This window comes from Scylla paramamosain, chromosome 6 (assembly GCF_035594125.1).
Source record: "Scylla paramamosain isolate STU-SP2022 chromosome 6, ASM3559412v1, whole genome shotgun sequence".
Classification (NCBI taxonomy): Eukaryota; Metazoa; Arthropoda; class Malacostraca; order Decapoda; family Portunidae; genus Scylla; species Scylla paramamosain.
This window is the reverse complement of record NC_087156.1, coordinates 9,647,894-9,665,064: the sequence shown is the minus strand read 5'-3', so window position 1 is coordinate 9,665,064 and position 17,171 is coordinate 9,647,894. Positions and strand designations below refer to the sequence as shown.

General features: G+C 40.8%; 1 protein-coding gene across 8 annotated transcripts in view; it reads right to left on the bottom strand.

The window, feature by feature from the left end:
- Nucleotides 1-15,871, bottom strand: part of LOC135101293 (circumsporozoite protein-like) — a 277,378-nt gene extending 261,507 nt beyond the window's left edge. For 2 of the 8 annotated variants that reach the window (XM_064005020.1, XM_064005025.1), the window contains exons 1-2: nucleotides 15,618-15,869; nucleotides 14,215-14,268 (exon numbers count right to left, since the gene is read on the bottom strand). In XM_064005020.1, the coding sequence (XP_063861090.1) occupies nucleotides 14,215-14,268; nucleotides 15,618-15,665 (102 nt within the window). In that variant the 5' untranslated portion in view covers nucleotides 15,666-15,869. Of the gene's footprint in view, nucleotides 1-14,214; nucleotides 14,269-15,617 lie in introns of all 8 variants that reach the window. The other 6 variants (XM_064005021.1, XM_064005031.1, XM_064005026.1 and 3 more) reach the window with 5 other exon arrangements.
- Between the last annotated feature and the right edge of the window lie 1,300 nt (nucleotides 15,872-17,171).

The window sequence follows — 17,171 nt, the reverse complement described above, 5'->3', positions numbered from 1 at the left end:
TGGTGTTGCTTCCTGTTCTTGTTCTAAGACAGTCAGTTTGATGGTCTGAGTTGGTAGGTGGGGAAAGTAGGAGGTGCTGCACACTCACCTCCCCTGCTCCCCAGTCATAATTCAAATCAGGTTAGTGGAAGACTGGGAAGGGTAGGGAGGTGCTGCACACTCACCTCCCCTGCTCCCCAGTCATAATTCAAGTCAGGTTAGTGGAAGACTGGGAAGGGTAGGGAGGTGCTGCACACTCACCTCCCCTGCTCCCCAGTCATAATTCAAGTCAGGTTAGTGGAAGACTGCGAAGGGTAGGGAGGTGCTGCTAGCCAGGTTACATTTGTAACATCTGTCAGGTTGGTTATTTTTGGAGTTGCCAGGGTCAGTCAGTCAAGCCCAGGGAAGTGCTACGCACTCACCTTGCAAAGATCAGAGGGGTGGTGGTGGTGGTAGATTTGGAGCTGGTAGGATGAGTCACATTGGTGGTGGAAGTCAAACTGGGAGACTGGGAAGGGTAGGGAGGTGCTGCACACTCACCTCCCATGCTCCCCACGGTCAGTCAATTTGGTGGTCTGTTGCCAGATTAGAGTAAGATTTGTAAGTCAGTCAGGATGGTTGTTTTTAGAGTTGCCAGGGTCAGTCAGGCTGGTGGTAGGGAAGTGCTACGCACTCACCTACCCTGGACAGGGTAAGATGTAGGGATGTAGGGATCAGAGTCACAGTGTCAGAGAGTTGCTCTTAGAAGTTGCCAGGATGAGTAAGGTCAAACTGGGAGACTGGGAAGTGTAGGGAGGTGCTGCACACTCACCTCACATGCTCCCCAGGGCCAGTCAGTTTGGTGATTACATATCTGTAAATCAGGCAGGTTGTTTGTTTTTTTGAGCTGCCAGGGTCAGTCAGTCAGGGTCAGACAAGGGAAGTGCTACGCACTCACCTTGCCAAGATCAGAGGGGTGGTGGTGGTGGTGGTCTGTACAGTTGGAGTTGCTCTTTGGAGTTGGTAGGATGAGTCAGATTGATGGGAGACTGGGAAGGGTAGGGAGGTGCTGCACACTCACCTCCCGTGCTTCCCAGGGTCAGTCAGTATGGTGGGTCTTTAGAGTTGCCAGGATGAGTCACGGGAAGTGCTACGCACTCACCTTGCCAGGATCAGTTGCCAGGGTGGGGAGTACTGGAGTACTGGTGGTGGTCTGTACAGTTGGAGTTGCCAGAATGAGTCAGATTGTTGGTCAAAGTCAAACTGGGAGACTGGGAAGGGTAGGGAGGTGCTGCACACTCACCTCCCGTGCTTCACAGGTGGGGTGGTGGTCTTTGGAGTTGTCAGGATCAGTCAGGTTGGTATTGATTTATTTTTATTATTTATTGTTGATTGCCAGACTCAGTCACTTTTATTGACGGGGAGAGAAGGAGTTTTTTGGTTTTTACTTTATTTATTTTTTGTTAATTTTATTTTATTTATCTATTTTATTTTATTTTCTATTTATTTTATTGTTCTTTTCTTTATACCTATATATATTTTATTCTTTTTGATATGGTAGTCCGTAGACTTGGGGAGAGAAGGGAAGTGCTGTGCACTCACCTCTCTTGCTCTCCCGAGGTGGTAGGGAAGTTTTTATTTTATTTTATTCATTTATCTACTTATTTGCTTTATCTATTTATTTACTTACTTAATTTTATTTCATTTATTTATTTACTTTATTTTTTTTTTTTTGCCTGGTAGGTTGGGAGAGAAGGGAAGTGCTATGCACTCACCTTTATGTTTTTTTATTATTTTTTTTTCCTGTTAGGTGGAGAGAAGGGAAGTGCTATGCACTTACCTTTATTTTTATTTATTTTTATTTTTTTTATTTTTTTATTTTATTTTATTTTTTTTATTATTTTTTGCCTGGTAGTCCGTAGACTTGCCAGGGTTAGGTAGGGGAGAGAAGGGAAGCGCTGTGCACTCACCTCCCTTGCTCTCCCGGGGGCGGTAAGGCGGTGCCTTCCTCCCCTGGGGAGGGGTAGGGAGGTGCTGCGCACTCACCTCCCCTCCTCCCCGTGGGCAGCTCCATCACCGTACCTGTGTGTTTGAGGCACACATGGTGATGGAGGGATGCTCTTTGAAGGTTTTTGTGAGTTCCGAGAGGGGGGTTCGAACCTACGCGCCCCTCACTTCCCTCACGCCAAACTCCAAGTGCATCACTCTACCCACTGGGCCACGAGGGCCCTTTTTCTTTTTTTTAAAGTTGGTCTATTTCCCCATCTTCCCCATCTTTTTTGTAAAGTTGGTCTATTTCCCCATCTAATGTTCACGCCAGTATGTATTAAAGAATTATGATGTGAATTAATTTCATTACGTTATTTATTGATTGTATTTTCTATGGAATATGACCGCTGGCATCCCACACACACTGGGTTCCCAAGACTGTCACTACGCCATGAAACCCCAACGGTAAACAAGATATATTTGAACACATGATTTCCCCTCCAGTGTTCATGCAGCACCAAAAGTTCAATAAGAAAAACTGCTGCTGATTCTAAAGTGAGCGTTCATTCCCACAGTGATAATTAGATAATTGTTGACTTGTGGGAGTATGTCGTGGAGTGCAAATAGCAGTAGGTGAGATCAGAGAACTTTACAGAGGCGGGCATTCCTTGTGTCTGGAGCCGCCTCCTGGAACCCTCCCCTGTGCTGCACCACCACCACCATCACCAACAACAATAACAACAACACAACATTACACCTGTCCATCCTGCAGCACGAGAATGACTCAGCCCAGAGAACCACGGATTGCTTTATTCGTAATTCACGTCCACTCTCAACATAGACATCAATCAAATTATGTCATTGAAAAAGCTGGTGAAGCACTCACTTCTTCACACAGGCTTTACTACCTATCAGCAGGATGAAAGCTTCCGACTGGGAGGAAGGGCGGCGTCGGGAGGGATTAAGGGAGAGAGGGTAGGGGGACCAGCGGAGGCTGCAAGTGTGTTTATGCTTCATAGGTATAAAAAAGAATACTGCATGAAAAAGAAGAAAGACCCGTGCCCCTCCCACCCCTGCTCCCCGCGTGAGGCGATACGCAGTGAAGTGGTACTGTTGTTGTTGTTGTTGTTGTTGTTGTTGTTGTTGTTGTTGTTGTTGTTGTTATTGTTGTTATTATTATTATTATTATTATATATCATTATATATTATTATATATTATAATCATTATTACTATTATTATTACCATTATAATTATTATTATTACCGTCATCATCGTCACCAGCACCATCATTGTAGTGTAGCGGGTTTGTGTCCTTTTATTTCCGTGTCGTATCTTGTAAGTTGTAAGTTTTGATAGTTCAGTATTTGTAACGATGGACACCTTGTTTTTTTTTATTCTTTATGCACTGCACGGTATCATTGGCATTTACATCTATATTTTCTACTGTTTTTTTTTTTTTCTGTTACTTATGTACTGAATCTATTTGTTTTGCAGAAAAAAAAGTCCTTACAGTAACAGACCAAGAGGTTCTTATAAGTTTGTTTGGGTAACTATTCTACTCTATTAGTGGTAGAGAAAGGATAGCACAGAAGAAGGGTCCTTCCATCCCCCACCCCCTATCCCTCCAGGCAAGGCTCACCTGAGAAAGGAAATGGTACCATGTTGTATAGAAATAAAAAACAACATGGAATGTGAGAGGAAACTAAGAAAGAGAGGAGGACTACTTCTACCACATACAATCTACATGCCAGCACGGACAGTACGGAGTGAACGTGTTCGTTATTCAGACATGAACAATGACAACCGGGAATTAGTGTCTACATACTTGTCAAGACAGGTTTTCAATGAGTGTACAGTACCTGAGTTAACGACGCTTGATGGAACACAATTCCACATATTTATGACACGATTGAAGTAAAATGTTTGGCTTCATTTGTTTGAAATCGCTTACCTATTATTTGCTATTGTTTCTTGTAACATTAGACATGTTGAGTCTTAGGAAGAATTCGGGTCTCATATTTGTGAAACCCTTAAAAGTTTAGTAAAGCAATATCAGATCCCCTCTTAGCCTGCGTTTGGATAGGGAGAATAGATCTCGTTCTTGAAGACGTTCCTTGTAGGGTTAATTGCGAAGCTTTCAAGTAATTTTCGTTACTCTACTTCGTATTGTCTTTTTTTCTGATTTCTCAATATTCCTTCTGTAGTAGGATGACAAAAACTGTACATTGTATTCAAGATGAATACGTACAAGTGAGTTGTACAAGGCCAGATTTTTTACTTATTTATTTATTTATTTTTTTCAGATTTGAAGATGAAAGATCTTCTTAATGAAAACTATTAATTTATTGGCAATTTCAATGACTTCGGTGCAGTGTTTGCTTGGTTTAAGATCTGCTGTCACTAAAACTCCCAGATCTTTCTCAGGATCCAAACTATTGATGGGGGATTACTTTTTATAATTTTCCAGCAGATTGCTATTTCCTATATTCAATACGTGGCATTTATCAAAATCAAAGTTATAAGCCACGTTTCACACCATTCAATGAGAGTGTATACATCATTTTGCAAAATTTGACGTTGGTTTGGTGTCAGTCTTGTTAGCAATTTTAGTATCTGTCAATTTTGACAGTTTACTTCTGATTCCTTCGTCTATGTCATTGATATATATTATGAAGAGGATCGGTCCTAAGATTGAACACTGAGGAACGCCACTACTTATATCAATCTAATTTGAAGAATTAACGTTTGTGGTGACCCCCATACCACAATATATATTGTACTGTCAAAAAAAAAAAAAAAGACGAAAGAAAACAAAATAAGGAAAAAGAAAGAAGTGAAGATAAAATAAGTCAGAAGAAAGAAGAAATGGAATGTTTATAGTGATTGATGTGTTGCTGATATCATGTGTGTTTTTCTCACTGAACATTAATGGCGCCGACTGAATATTTGTTGTGTTTGTGCATGTGATATTGTCTGTGTTTTGCACGATGATTGCGTTGATCAGTGAATATGTTGAAGAGATATAAGGTAACACCTAATAACTTTGAATGATTTAAAGATGAATGCGAGTGAGAAATTTTGAGTTGTAAGAAATGTAAATAATTAGTAGTTATTAATTAAAATATGAAAATGTTTGTGAGTTTTACAGTACCATTTATAAACCAATTCCTTGCAATATCTCAGAACACGACACGTTAATTCAATATGTCTGTCTGTCTGTCTGTCTCTCTGTCTGTCTGTCTATTTACCTAATGTATTTTCTACTTACTAAACTGTTTATCTACCCATCTATTTATTTTTATATCTAATTAAATACTTATTCATTTATTCATCTATCTATCAATCTATCTATCCATCCATCTGTCCATCTATATATCTATTTATCAGCCAGTCGATCTATTTAACCATTTACCCATCCAGCCATCTATCTATAACTCTACCTGTTCAACCAGATACCTATTCATTAATCAATTCGTCAGACCAACAACACATTTCTCTATCTGCGCCTGAACATACTCACCGATCCATCTCCCCGTTCACCGCCACTGTACCGAGATAATGCACCCTCAATACACTCCTATACTCGGCGGCGGCTAGGCAACGCTATTTCGACATGTTCCACTAAGCATCCCTCCAGTTCCTCCCACAGCTCCCTGCTTATAAGGGGAGACCAGGCCCTGCTAATACTACGGGACGGGAGGAGGAGGGGGAGGAAGAGGAGGGGCGTCTGTTGCAAGCATTATGTCGGCAAAAGGAAGGATGGAACGTAAGGGAGAGAGGATGAAGGATGGTGGAGCGAGGGAAGAGAAGAAAGGAATTCCTGAAAATGGGAGAAGTTGAGAATGAGGTGTGATGTTGTTGTTGTTGTTGTTGGTGGTGGTGGTTGTGGTGGTGAGGGACAGGAGATTAATTACGAATGATTAGTGGTGGCGGGGGTGAGGTATGGGACAGAATCATGGTGGAGTGGAGTGTAAGCTGTGGTGATGGTGACGGTGATGGTGATGTTGTGGTGACGAGGATGAGCTTGTGCGTGAATGATTATTGATTAGTGATGACAGGTTAATAGAGCGTCAGTTTATATTAACAGCCACTGGACATGATACATTACGGACAGCTGGTGTGCAGTGGAGGGAGCGTGTTATTATCATAGTCTCCAGATCACTTATTAGAGTCTAGAATAGATCATAAGGGTAACAATTTGGTTACAGTTTACAATACCACTTAATTTCCGCATGGTAAAGAGTGGATGGAAGAAAGAGTTAAATCAGGTTGGTTCATTTAGTTAGGAAGGTGTCTTGATACTCGTCTCTTATAGCAACTCAAGTCATACGGAGGTGAGTAAACATATATGATCAGTTCAAGTCATAACAAGTTTGGGAAGTTAGATAAAAATCAGGGAGAATTACGGAGTTTAACTGTGAAAGGGATCAAAGAGTGAAGAGGCCAGTCAACTCTCGCACTATTAAAGAGAAAACAAGGGCTGAAAGTAAGTGAAAAGCCTAGTTGTATCAGAGCGTGTGTTTCATGAGCAGGGCTGAACTGTAGCGTTTGGATTGCTTTGTATTCATGGTGAGGGGAATCACACCAGGGGCGGGATGTGATACGTTAATAGGAGTGTTTGTATGCATAATAAAGTGACACAATAATGGATATGGAACGTGCCACATTGATTGCTTTGCATTCATTTTAAAGGGAAATCATGCCACCAATGAAATGTAACACGTTATTTGGAATTTTTATCCATAAAAAGAACCGTAGTAAGGCAGTTCAAGGAAGCATTAAGTGATAGTCAGATGACACTTGATCATAAAAGTAAATGAATACTTAACTAAACGCACAGAAAAAAAGACAAAAAGTACTGATATTTTAAAGATCACATGCTTCTCTCTGACGAGCATCACTCGCAAGACCTGCATTACATTCAGCCCCGAAGAGTTCTCAAGAGTCCTTTTAAATTATTTGACTCTTCCACATGAAACTATCACACCAGAGAAGTGGTTCTCAACTGGTGGTCCACAGTGACTCTTTAGGATGGTCCACAGGATGCCTACTGTATTTGCTGATAAAAATGAAATGGAAAATTCAGTATGAACATTTTGATCAAAATAAATAACTGGCTATTCATTCTATTACATTTCTATTTAAGAGATTTATTGACAGTCTAAGTTGTAGCTGTTGGCTAATACTTCGAGTCACTTCTAAGTTTAATCTACAACGAATGTTCAAGATTCACGCCGCCATTCGGGACTAGGGCCTGACAACATACTCGTACTATACGCGTCAAGCTGACGAACCATCCTGTTGATTTCTGTCAGCTTCCACGCGGCTACACGAGTCGTCCAGTGCTGTGAACCACCGTGCCTGTGGCCAGTGGCCACCGAACTGCAGTGATGATTAGTTGTATTATTTGTCCAATCTCTTTTACAGGTATAGGCGTGTAATTTGTGTGTGCAGTTTTTTTTTTTTTTTTTATGTAGGAAGGACACTGGCCAAGGGCAACAAAAATACAATAAAAAAAAATGCCCACTGAAATGCCAGTCCCATAAAAGGGTCAAAGCAATAGTCAAAAATTGATGAATAAGTGTCTTGAAACCTCCCTCTTGAAGAAATTCAAGTCATAGGAAGGTGGAAATATAGAAGCAGGCAGGGAGTTCCAGAGTTTACCAGAGAAAGGAATGAATGACTGAAAATACTGGTTAACTCTTGCGTTAGAGAGGTGGACAGAATAGGAGTGAGAGAAAGAAGAAATTCTTGTGCAACGAGGGTGGGAGAGGAGGGGAGGCATACAGTTAGCAAGATCAGAAGAACAGTTATCATGAAAATAGCGGTAAAAGACAGCTAGAGATGCAACATTACGGCGGAGAGAGAGAGGCTGAAGACAGTCAGTTAGAGGAGAGGAGTTGATGAGACGAAAAGCTTTTGATTCCACCCTGTCTAGAAGAGCAGTATGAGTGGAATCCCCCCAGACATGTAATGCATACTTCATACTTGGACGGATAAGGCCCTTGCACAGAGTTAGTAGCGGGGGGGGGGGTGAGAAAAACTGGCGGAGACGTCTCACAACGCCTAACTTCATAGAAGCTGTTTTAGCTAGAAATAAGATGTGAAGTTTTCAGTTCAGATAATAAGTAAAGGACAGACCGAGGATATTCAGTGTAGAAGGGGACAGTCGAATGTCATTGAAGAAGACGGGATAGATATCTGGAAAGTTGACGACACAAGATGCTACATTACGGTCCAAACCAAAACTGAAAGGTTCCACATTTTTTTTTTTTTGTTTTGTTAGTGGCCCGTGGCCTGAAAGGAGATGAAAACCACTGCACTAGAGGGTAATAACGGAATTAATAAAAGCGTCCACTTCAGACATCCCTTTGTCTGTGCATTTGGGTGCACAAATTATCTCAGAATGTTACGTCACAATGAATAAGACAAGTGAAGAAGCTTCCTTTTTTTTACGTTTGAATACCGTCTTTTCGGAAACATTGATTTTTTTTTATTTTGTGCAATAAGAAAAAAAAAACGTCCAATTTTCAAAAGTGAAAAAATCTACATTTCACCCTAAAGAGGAGGAATAGAAAAATTATAAACACCACCACCACCACCACCACCACCACCACCACCACCTTCTCCTTCTCCTCTTGCTTTTTTGCATAGGAATAATAGAATTTCACTTCATTTTTTCCAATCAAAATGCAGCCAGTTTTCCCCACACTGCACGATGATTTTCCTACGCCAGCACAAGCACAAGGACGTGTCAGTTTGGCAGAAGTCATACACTGCTCTTGCTTACTTTACTAAATGGTACTTAACTTAAATTAATTCCAAAGCGATATGTAAAGACCTGTGGGAGTGTTTCTGTTGGTTATCCATTGTAATCACATGTAATCCTCATTTTCTTCGTCCGCATTCTCCTGTTATTGATCAACCTTGTGATTTTAAGTACTAGAGGTCAAAGTTGCAGGGGATAACCTGTGTATGCAGCCTCTAAAGGGAAGGTACACCAACCCAGTGACCGAAGCTGTGGCCTGATTGACTGCCGCCTCCCTGGAAAGCGCAACGCAAGGATGCTGCACCACCCCTCAACAACCAAACTGTGCCTTCACCTGCGCTACGCACACACCACATCACACAACTATCATGCATTTACACTCTCCCTCACAAACAAAAGCAGACAGACCACAGCTCTTTCCCTCGCTATTCTCTCAAGTTCTATGTGGTTTTTCTATACCACGTGGTATCAATTCCTGTATCTTGTCAGCTTCTGCTGGAGGGATTGGTGGGGAGGAACCTTCTGTACTATCCTGTATCTCCCAATAATAGTTAATGTACAATAATTATCCAAACAGCCTCGTCAATACCTCAAGGTTTGGTCTTCCAGTGCATTCCTTTGTATTCCTTTGTATTCTTTCCTCCTCCTCCTCCTCCTCCTCCTCCTCCTCCTCCTCCTCCTGCTGCTGCTGCAGTAAGTGATGGCTCATGAATAACACGTGAATATGTTCTTAAACCATTCAGTGAAATCAAGATTCGAGCAAAGACAGAGAGAGAGAGAGAGAGAGAGAGAGAGAGAGAGAGAGAGAGAGAGAGAGAGAGAGAGAGAGAGAGAGAGAGAGAGAGAGAGAGAGAGAGAGAGAGAGCGTTCTAGGCCAGAGAGCCACATCAGTCACCTTCCCCCCACCCCCCCAACCCAGCAACACACTTTAAGCAACCATTCTGTAGACGCATCACGGGATCATTTTTAAGAGCAATACTGGATGACCATTAGGGGAGCCACACTCCACGGCCACACGCGGGTCTGTCAGGGGGAAGGGGGCGGGCAAGAGGGGCAGGCGGACCATACCAGCGTGTAGGGTCAAAACATATCACAGCAAAAAGGAGATAGAAGAAGTGAGGCTATGTTTTAATCCTATACATTATTGAAGGCAAAAAAAAAAAAAAAATGGTCTATATGAATGAAAATATGGAAAAGAACTTAGATTTTTCCTCTCTACAGACAAATTAAAAGGAGACGGAGGAGGTGAGGATAAAGTTTATCCCTATTTATTGTTAAAAATTGTTCTCTGTGTGAGGATATGAAAAAGGAATATAACAACAGTATGATATTTTTTTCTTTTCCTTTCTGGACAAACTTGCTTGTAGCTAGAAACATATAATAACAAAAAGAAGGCAGACAAAAAAGAGACTAGTGTTTTTCAGAGAACATCGTTAAAAAAAAAGTTTTGTATAAAGCAAGATATGAAAAAGGCGTATAAAATGGTACGTTTTTTTTTTTTTTTTTCGCCTAGGGACACACGTGGAACACATTTGTCAAGTTAAGTGAACATAGAGTGGAAAAGCTGAAAATAAACAACATAATGGAGGAACACTGAACCTTTCACGAGAATGGAACTGTTGATATTACTGGGATTTTTATTTATTTTCTGTAGTGTACACCATTATTCCAGACTACATCACCACATCTACATCATTCCGTTACAGCGTAAAGGGAGAGACTATAGTGGTGATGATGTCACTGTATTTATGCTCTACAAGCTGCATCACTTTAACAAACTTTAGGCGCTGTATCATTACAAACACAACTCATCACCCACAGCAGAGTACCACACTAACATCCGACATTACCTCACCCTCCTGAGCCAATAACCTGCAGGGAGTGCCACAGCCCCGCCAGGCTACATAGAATACAAGCAATCACCCTGAGAGCGCACCCCGTCAGGTGGCTCACTCTAATAGAGTGAGCCACAGTGTACTGAAGCTGCCTTTGAGCGTCACATAATCCTGCACGCCATCCAGACCACGCTACGCTACGCCTCCTCCTCCTCCTCCTCCTCCTCCTCCTCCTCCTCCTCCTCCTCCTCTCCCTCCTCCTTCTCCTCCTGCTGCTCCTACTCCTCCTCCTCCTTGTCCCCACCCGACCAGTTGCCTTCCTCTTTTACATACAAACTGCACGCCCCACGCGGCGCATGCAAACACTAGCCCGTCGCCGTACATTTGGCCGTTTGCTCTGCTCTCGACACCCACACCCATGCACGTCACTGAGAGAGAGAGAGAGAGAGAGAGAGAGAGAGAGAGAGAGAGAGAGAGAGAGAGAGAGAGAGAGAGAGAGAGAGAGAGAGAGAGAGAGAGAGAGAGAGAGAGAGAGAGAGAGAGAGAGAGAGAGCCTCCAGCGTAAGACTGTATAATTATCAGGCAGGAAGCGCGGCAGTAAACACGTGAAGTCTATGGAGAAGGCAGGGCGTGTTTCACTTGCTGGTCTTGCCTCTCACTTTTTTAATATACGTTTTCTTTTTTTTTTCTTTTCTTTTTTTTTCCTTGCGTGGATTGACAAGGTGTGGAATAATAGTAAGAAAATATAAATAGTAGAAAAACTGAATTGGTGTCACTCCAGCTGATAATCCTGCTCTTTACTACTACTACTACTACTACTGCTACTACTACTACTGTTATTAACATTCACCTATTACAACTCAGGAAAGCTTTATTTTCCTCCAACCCTTTATACTTCTTAAAAACATGGAACTGCATTTGGAAATAAAAATTTCAAATAGCCGAACACAAAAATCAATTAGATGCAAAAGATATTGGACGGCTCAACTTGAAACACTGCAGTAAACAATGCAATACATGTTTAATCTAGAGTCAGTATAAAATGGTATTCTAACATTTGCATATAGCCACTACTTATACTCACACTCTCATATCTTCTTGGCGAATGGCAAACAGAGGAACAAAATTTTCTTTTTTTTTTTCAGTTGCCGCTTCCATACATACACACAAAAAAAAAGAGAGGAAAAAAAAGTCAATAATAAAAAATCTAAATATGTTTCTTAAAGTGCCTCAATACTCTTAAAACAACTAGTCACAGGAAGGGGAAGAAAACAGAAACAGGCAGACAAATCCAGAGTTTACCAATGAAGGGGATGAAAGAATGAAGATATTGCTTAACTCCTGGACTACTGAAAGGGAACGGAATAAAGTGAAAGTCTTGTGTAGCGTCAGCGTGGGGAAGGAGAGACGCATGCTGATGGCAAATTCAGAAGAGCAGTAACCATAGAAATAACAACACAAGACAGACTTCCCCCATTTTTTTCCATCTTCATATACTTGTGTGCATTTTTTGTAGCACATCAGTGTATTTGCTATGGTAAGCTCAGTAGGTATGAAATGTTCTCTAGGGTATGCATTAATTCATCCATTTATTTATTTATTTATTTATTCACTTATTTATTATCTATTTATTTCATATTCTACTTTTTATTACCACATCGTATTGAGAGGCACTTTTGTGACTCACTGTTTCCTTTACATTGAGAAATTACTTGTTTATTACAGTACAGCATAAAGCAAGTGTCTGCAGTGAGTCAGACACTTTGTCAAGCAGCCTTACCTTACATGCACATGGAATAACATAGGCAAGCATGACAGCCTTCACTTAAATGTAAACCTAAAAATGGAAGGACGTACACTGCGCTACAAAAACAGCTCCGTCCCCGTCACTCACCGGTAAATTGTGAGTGTGTCAGGAGGAGCAGCAAAAAGCCAGTCCTCGTCGTCTGGCCGCGAGGAAGGAAAAAGGTCCCGCCGCTGCTGCATCCGACAAGACAAACACAAAATCAGAGGACTGTGTTAAACCCTCAAGACAAAAAGAAAAAAAAAGTGTCTGAGTCTGATGGTGTCAACCAAGACTGGCTATCCCGTGTATGAAGTGAGTTATGGCAAATAATTCGCGCATTTTACGCCCTCCAACTCGTTCTGTAGTGATGAGGCGATAGTTGAGCGAGTTGCCAGGCAAAAACCTTCGCCCACCTCTCGATAAATCAAAATATGCAAAAGACAGCAAAAAAGGTGAGTCTGACGAAGATACGCCTTCAAAAGTTGCTAACCAAGAAGTGTTTCGGAAACTGAAATCGAAATTTTTTTATGCGATAGACACCAAAAGATGATCCTGGCCAAATCATCGTTGTACCCTCCAGGGCCAGGTGGGAGCGGTGGGGTGTACAGATGTGCAGTAGTAACAAAAATAGAGCCCCCTCGCTCCGCCAGGGGAATAATCCCTCCATAGATATTCAATACGTTACTAAATGATAAAGAAAATCATAAATTTTCTTTCATTTGCTGACAAGGAAAATTAAAAACGTGATGAAACTAATATTTTCAGAAATCTACAACGACGAGCCTCTAAAAAAAGGGAGACAAATAGTGTGGGCCGGCTCTAGTCATCAAGGCCCACGTCACCTTGACTTTTCAAGGTGACAATCAACACACACACAGACAAATAACAACACTTCACAGAACAATACAAGCTTTCCTCTCTTTGATTTTACTTGAATAAAGCTGCAACAAAGGTTATGACGCTAAAAATTTACCTTAGGTTAGGTCGCAAATATTCATGGTAGTAACGCTTCCCGGGATATCAGAGTTAAAAATAATATCAATACCAATTGAAAAAAGAAAACGTAAATATGTTTTCTCCATAGAATGAAAGATTATTTTATTTCATTTTATTTTTATTCATTTATTTATTTATCTTTTTTTTATGTGGAAATCAAATCCACACTAAATGAAATGTGTTACATTAATATTTTCCAAGGACACTTTATCATAACATGCAAAATATTATTAATCTACATAACGGTAAAACACAGTAAACGATAAATAAACGAATAAATTAGAATATCTGATATCTGTTACCTAATAAAGTCTCAGGTGAATATTCCTCTTATGCTGGAAAGTTTTTTGTAATTGCATCTTTCCATTTTTTCACTCGTATATTCGTACATACAAAAGATAAATACGAAAAAAAAAAATTGAACTCCAAAATGGTATTGAAACCTAAATATTAGGTTTCAACTGAATCTCCAAGCAAATATTTGCACCATAAAGATGACACCATTATAGAAAATATATGATTTCGTATCCTTCTTTTCTCTATGCATACACTAAAATAAGCACACAAAGACTGGAATACATGTTACAATGAACATAATAGACTAAATTTACATTCTTCTTTCATATATATACCCTGGGAAGGCAGAAAATGGGAGACAAAAACAAAGCTCTGGAAAAAAAGGTTTAAACTATTCCTTCAATGGATAATACTACTGACACGATACCATGGAAGCACATCCTTTCTTTCCTTCATAGATTCGTGGGAAGCAGACAGGAGAAAGGCAGGCAACAGACAGGTTTCGGTTGACATGGAAAAAAAAAAAAGTTTAACATCGATTTCCAAAACAGAGTGCACATGATGTAATGAAGCAGGTACTCACTTTCCTCCTGCACGTGTTGGCAGTGTTCACCGCGGCACCACCTGCCATCCTTTCCTGAAAATATCAAAACATCCACATAAGAAAGTGATGCAGCTTGACTATTCTAAAAAGAGCTAAAAATGAAGCATCATAAACAGAACCACCACAAATCCTTTACTGCATGAGTTACAACATACACATGAACAAAAAACGAAAGAATAAATACTGAAGAAAAACACGAAATGTCATAAATAAAACGTGTCAAATTCATCCAAGCAAGAACACATGGATACATGAAAAACAACACTGAAAACAGAACACACTTGAAACTCTAAGAATGTTAAATATGCACAACAGCTGCAACAAAATAAAACCTAAAAAAACAACAGCAAGGATATGCTTAGAAAATAATAAGTACCACTTCAGTCTAGCCATAAAAAGTATTCACGGCACAAAACATGAAAGTCCCTTTTGAGTATCTCTGCCAAGGTGGCCTGACTCATCTATTCTTCTTTCTTTATTGTTGCTCAGCAATACAACACATCCACCTTCCTCCGTTTGTGCTTCTGATAACAACAACAACAACAACAACAACAACAACAACAACAACAACAACAACTCTCTGACCACTCCTAGTTATATACCTGCCTTTTCGTGTGGTTACTGCGAAGACACAGGATGTTCCCTATAACCTCTTACACAACAAAACAACAACAACAACAAAGGCTTAAGAGACCACAAAGATATCGTAGTTGCTGTTGGTTCTGGATGTCACCGCTTCTTGGTAAGGATCTCAACAAAAGCAAACACCTGTGAGATCCACCCTACTTCATGCTTGTGCTGCTAACTCGTCTGGATGAAGCAATATATTTAGTATGATACATTTCACTGGACCTGCCTAGTATAGTTTTGTCTACATATTTCAGCTCCCGCGGTCATCTAAATACAAAAGCCTCACTGCAAAGCCAAGGTAGTGTTTCGCTGGCAATAACATTCCTATATACGCATTACCAAACGCATCCTATTTTTTTTAGTCTCGTCGCTTACCAAACCAGTGTCAGACGCTCTTTTGATAAGGTCCCGCAGGAGGCCGTCTTTCCTGCCTCGGTAAGACTCACACGATTTACTCATATTTTCCCTGAAACATAATGTAATGAAGCTCTAGATGTTCGGCTGGAGATAAGGGCACAAAAATGAGACACAAAAAAAAATCTTTAGAAAAATGTTTCAACTAATCCTTCAATGGATAATACTATTTACACGATACCATGGAAGCACATCCTTTCTTTCCTTCATAGATTCGTGGGAAGCAAAGAGGAGAAAGGCAGGCAACAGTGACAGGTTTCGGTTGACATGGAAAAAAAAAAAGTTTAACAGCGAGTTCCAAAACAGAGTGAACATGATGTAATGAAGCAGGTACTCACTTTCCTCCTGCACGTGTTGGCAGTGTTCACCGCGGCACCACCTGCCATCCTTTCCTGAAAATATCAAAACATCCACATAAAAAAGTGATGCAGCTTGACTATTGTAAAAAGAGGTAAAACTGGAGCATCATAAACAGAGCCACCAGATATCCTCTACTGCACGAGTTACAACATACACATGAACAAAAAAGGAAAGAATAAATATTAAAAAAAAAAACGAAGTCATAAATAAAACGTGTCAAATTCCTCCAAGCAGGAACACATGGATACATGAAAAACAACACTGAAAACAGAACACACCTGAAACGCTGAGAATGTTAAATATGCACAACAGCTGCAACAAAATAAAACGAACAAGCACAATTACATATATAACAAGATCAAATAAGAAAATAAAATAATAAAAAGTGAAAAGCTTCCCAACATTCAGCGGTACAAACCTAAAAACAACAGCAAGGATATACTTAGAAAATAATAAGTACCACTTCAGTCTAGCCATAAAAAGTATTCACGGCACAAAACATGAAAGTCCCTTTGAGTATCTCCGCCAAGGTGGCCTGACTCATCTATTCTTCTTTCTTTATTGTTGCTCAGTAATACAACACATCCACCTTCCTCCATTTGTGGTTATGATAACAACAACAACAACAACAACAACAACAACAACTCTGATTACTCCTAGTTAGATACCTGCCTTTTCGTGTGGTTACTGCGAGGACACAGGATGTTCCCTATAACGTCGTCTTACACAACAAAACAACAACAACAACAAAGGCTCCACAGACCACAAAGATATCGTAGTTGCTGTTGGTTCTGGATGTCACCGCTTCTTGGTAAGGATCTCAACAAAAGCAAACACCTGTAAGATCCACCCTACTTCATGCTTGTGCTGCTAACTCGTCTGGATGAAGCAATATATTTAATGTGATACCTTTCACTAGACCTGCCTAGTATAGTTGTGTCTACATATTTCAGAGATCCCGCGGTCATCTGAATACAAAAGCCTCACTGCAAAGCCAAGGTAGTGTTTCGCAGGCAATAATATTCCTATATACGCATTACCAAAGGCATCCTATTTTATTAGTCCCGCTGCTTGCCAAACCAGTGCCAGACGCTCTTTTGATAAGGTCCCGCAGGAAGCAGTCTTTCCTACCACGGCAAGACTCACACGATTTACTCATATTTTCCCTGAAGCACAGTGATGAAGCTCCAGATGTTAGTGTTTTCTACGATGCCTTTGCTATTTCGACACTATACATACATAGAGAAAAAAAAAAAAAACTGAGTGCTGGCTCCCGCGGCCCGCCAACCTACGCGGGTATTGTTTCCCTATGCGCTCATAGCAGAACAACCCAACAAGGCAAGTCTTACACCCGAAAGTCTCCCACCCATAAAGCTTCCCATCAGCCCCCCACTGCTCCTAAACCACGAGGTCCTTCTCATCTCACACCTGCCAGGGCAATGACAAGAAAACATGAGGCAGGCTGGAACAAAGAGGAGGATGCATTCAGCCCCGGTCTGCACGATACAACCCTGAGGAGAACGCTGGATGGC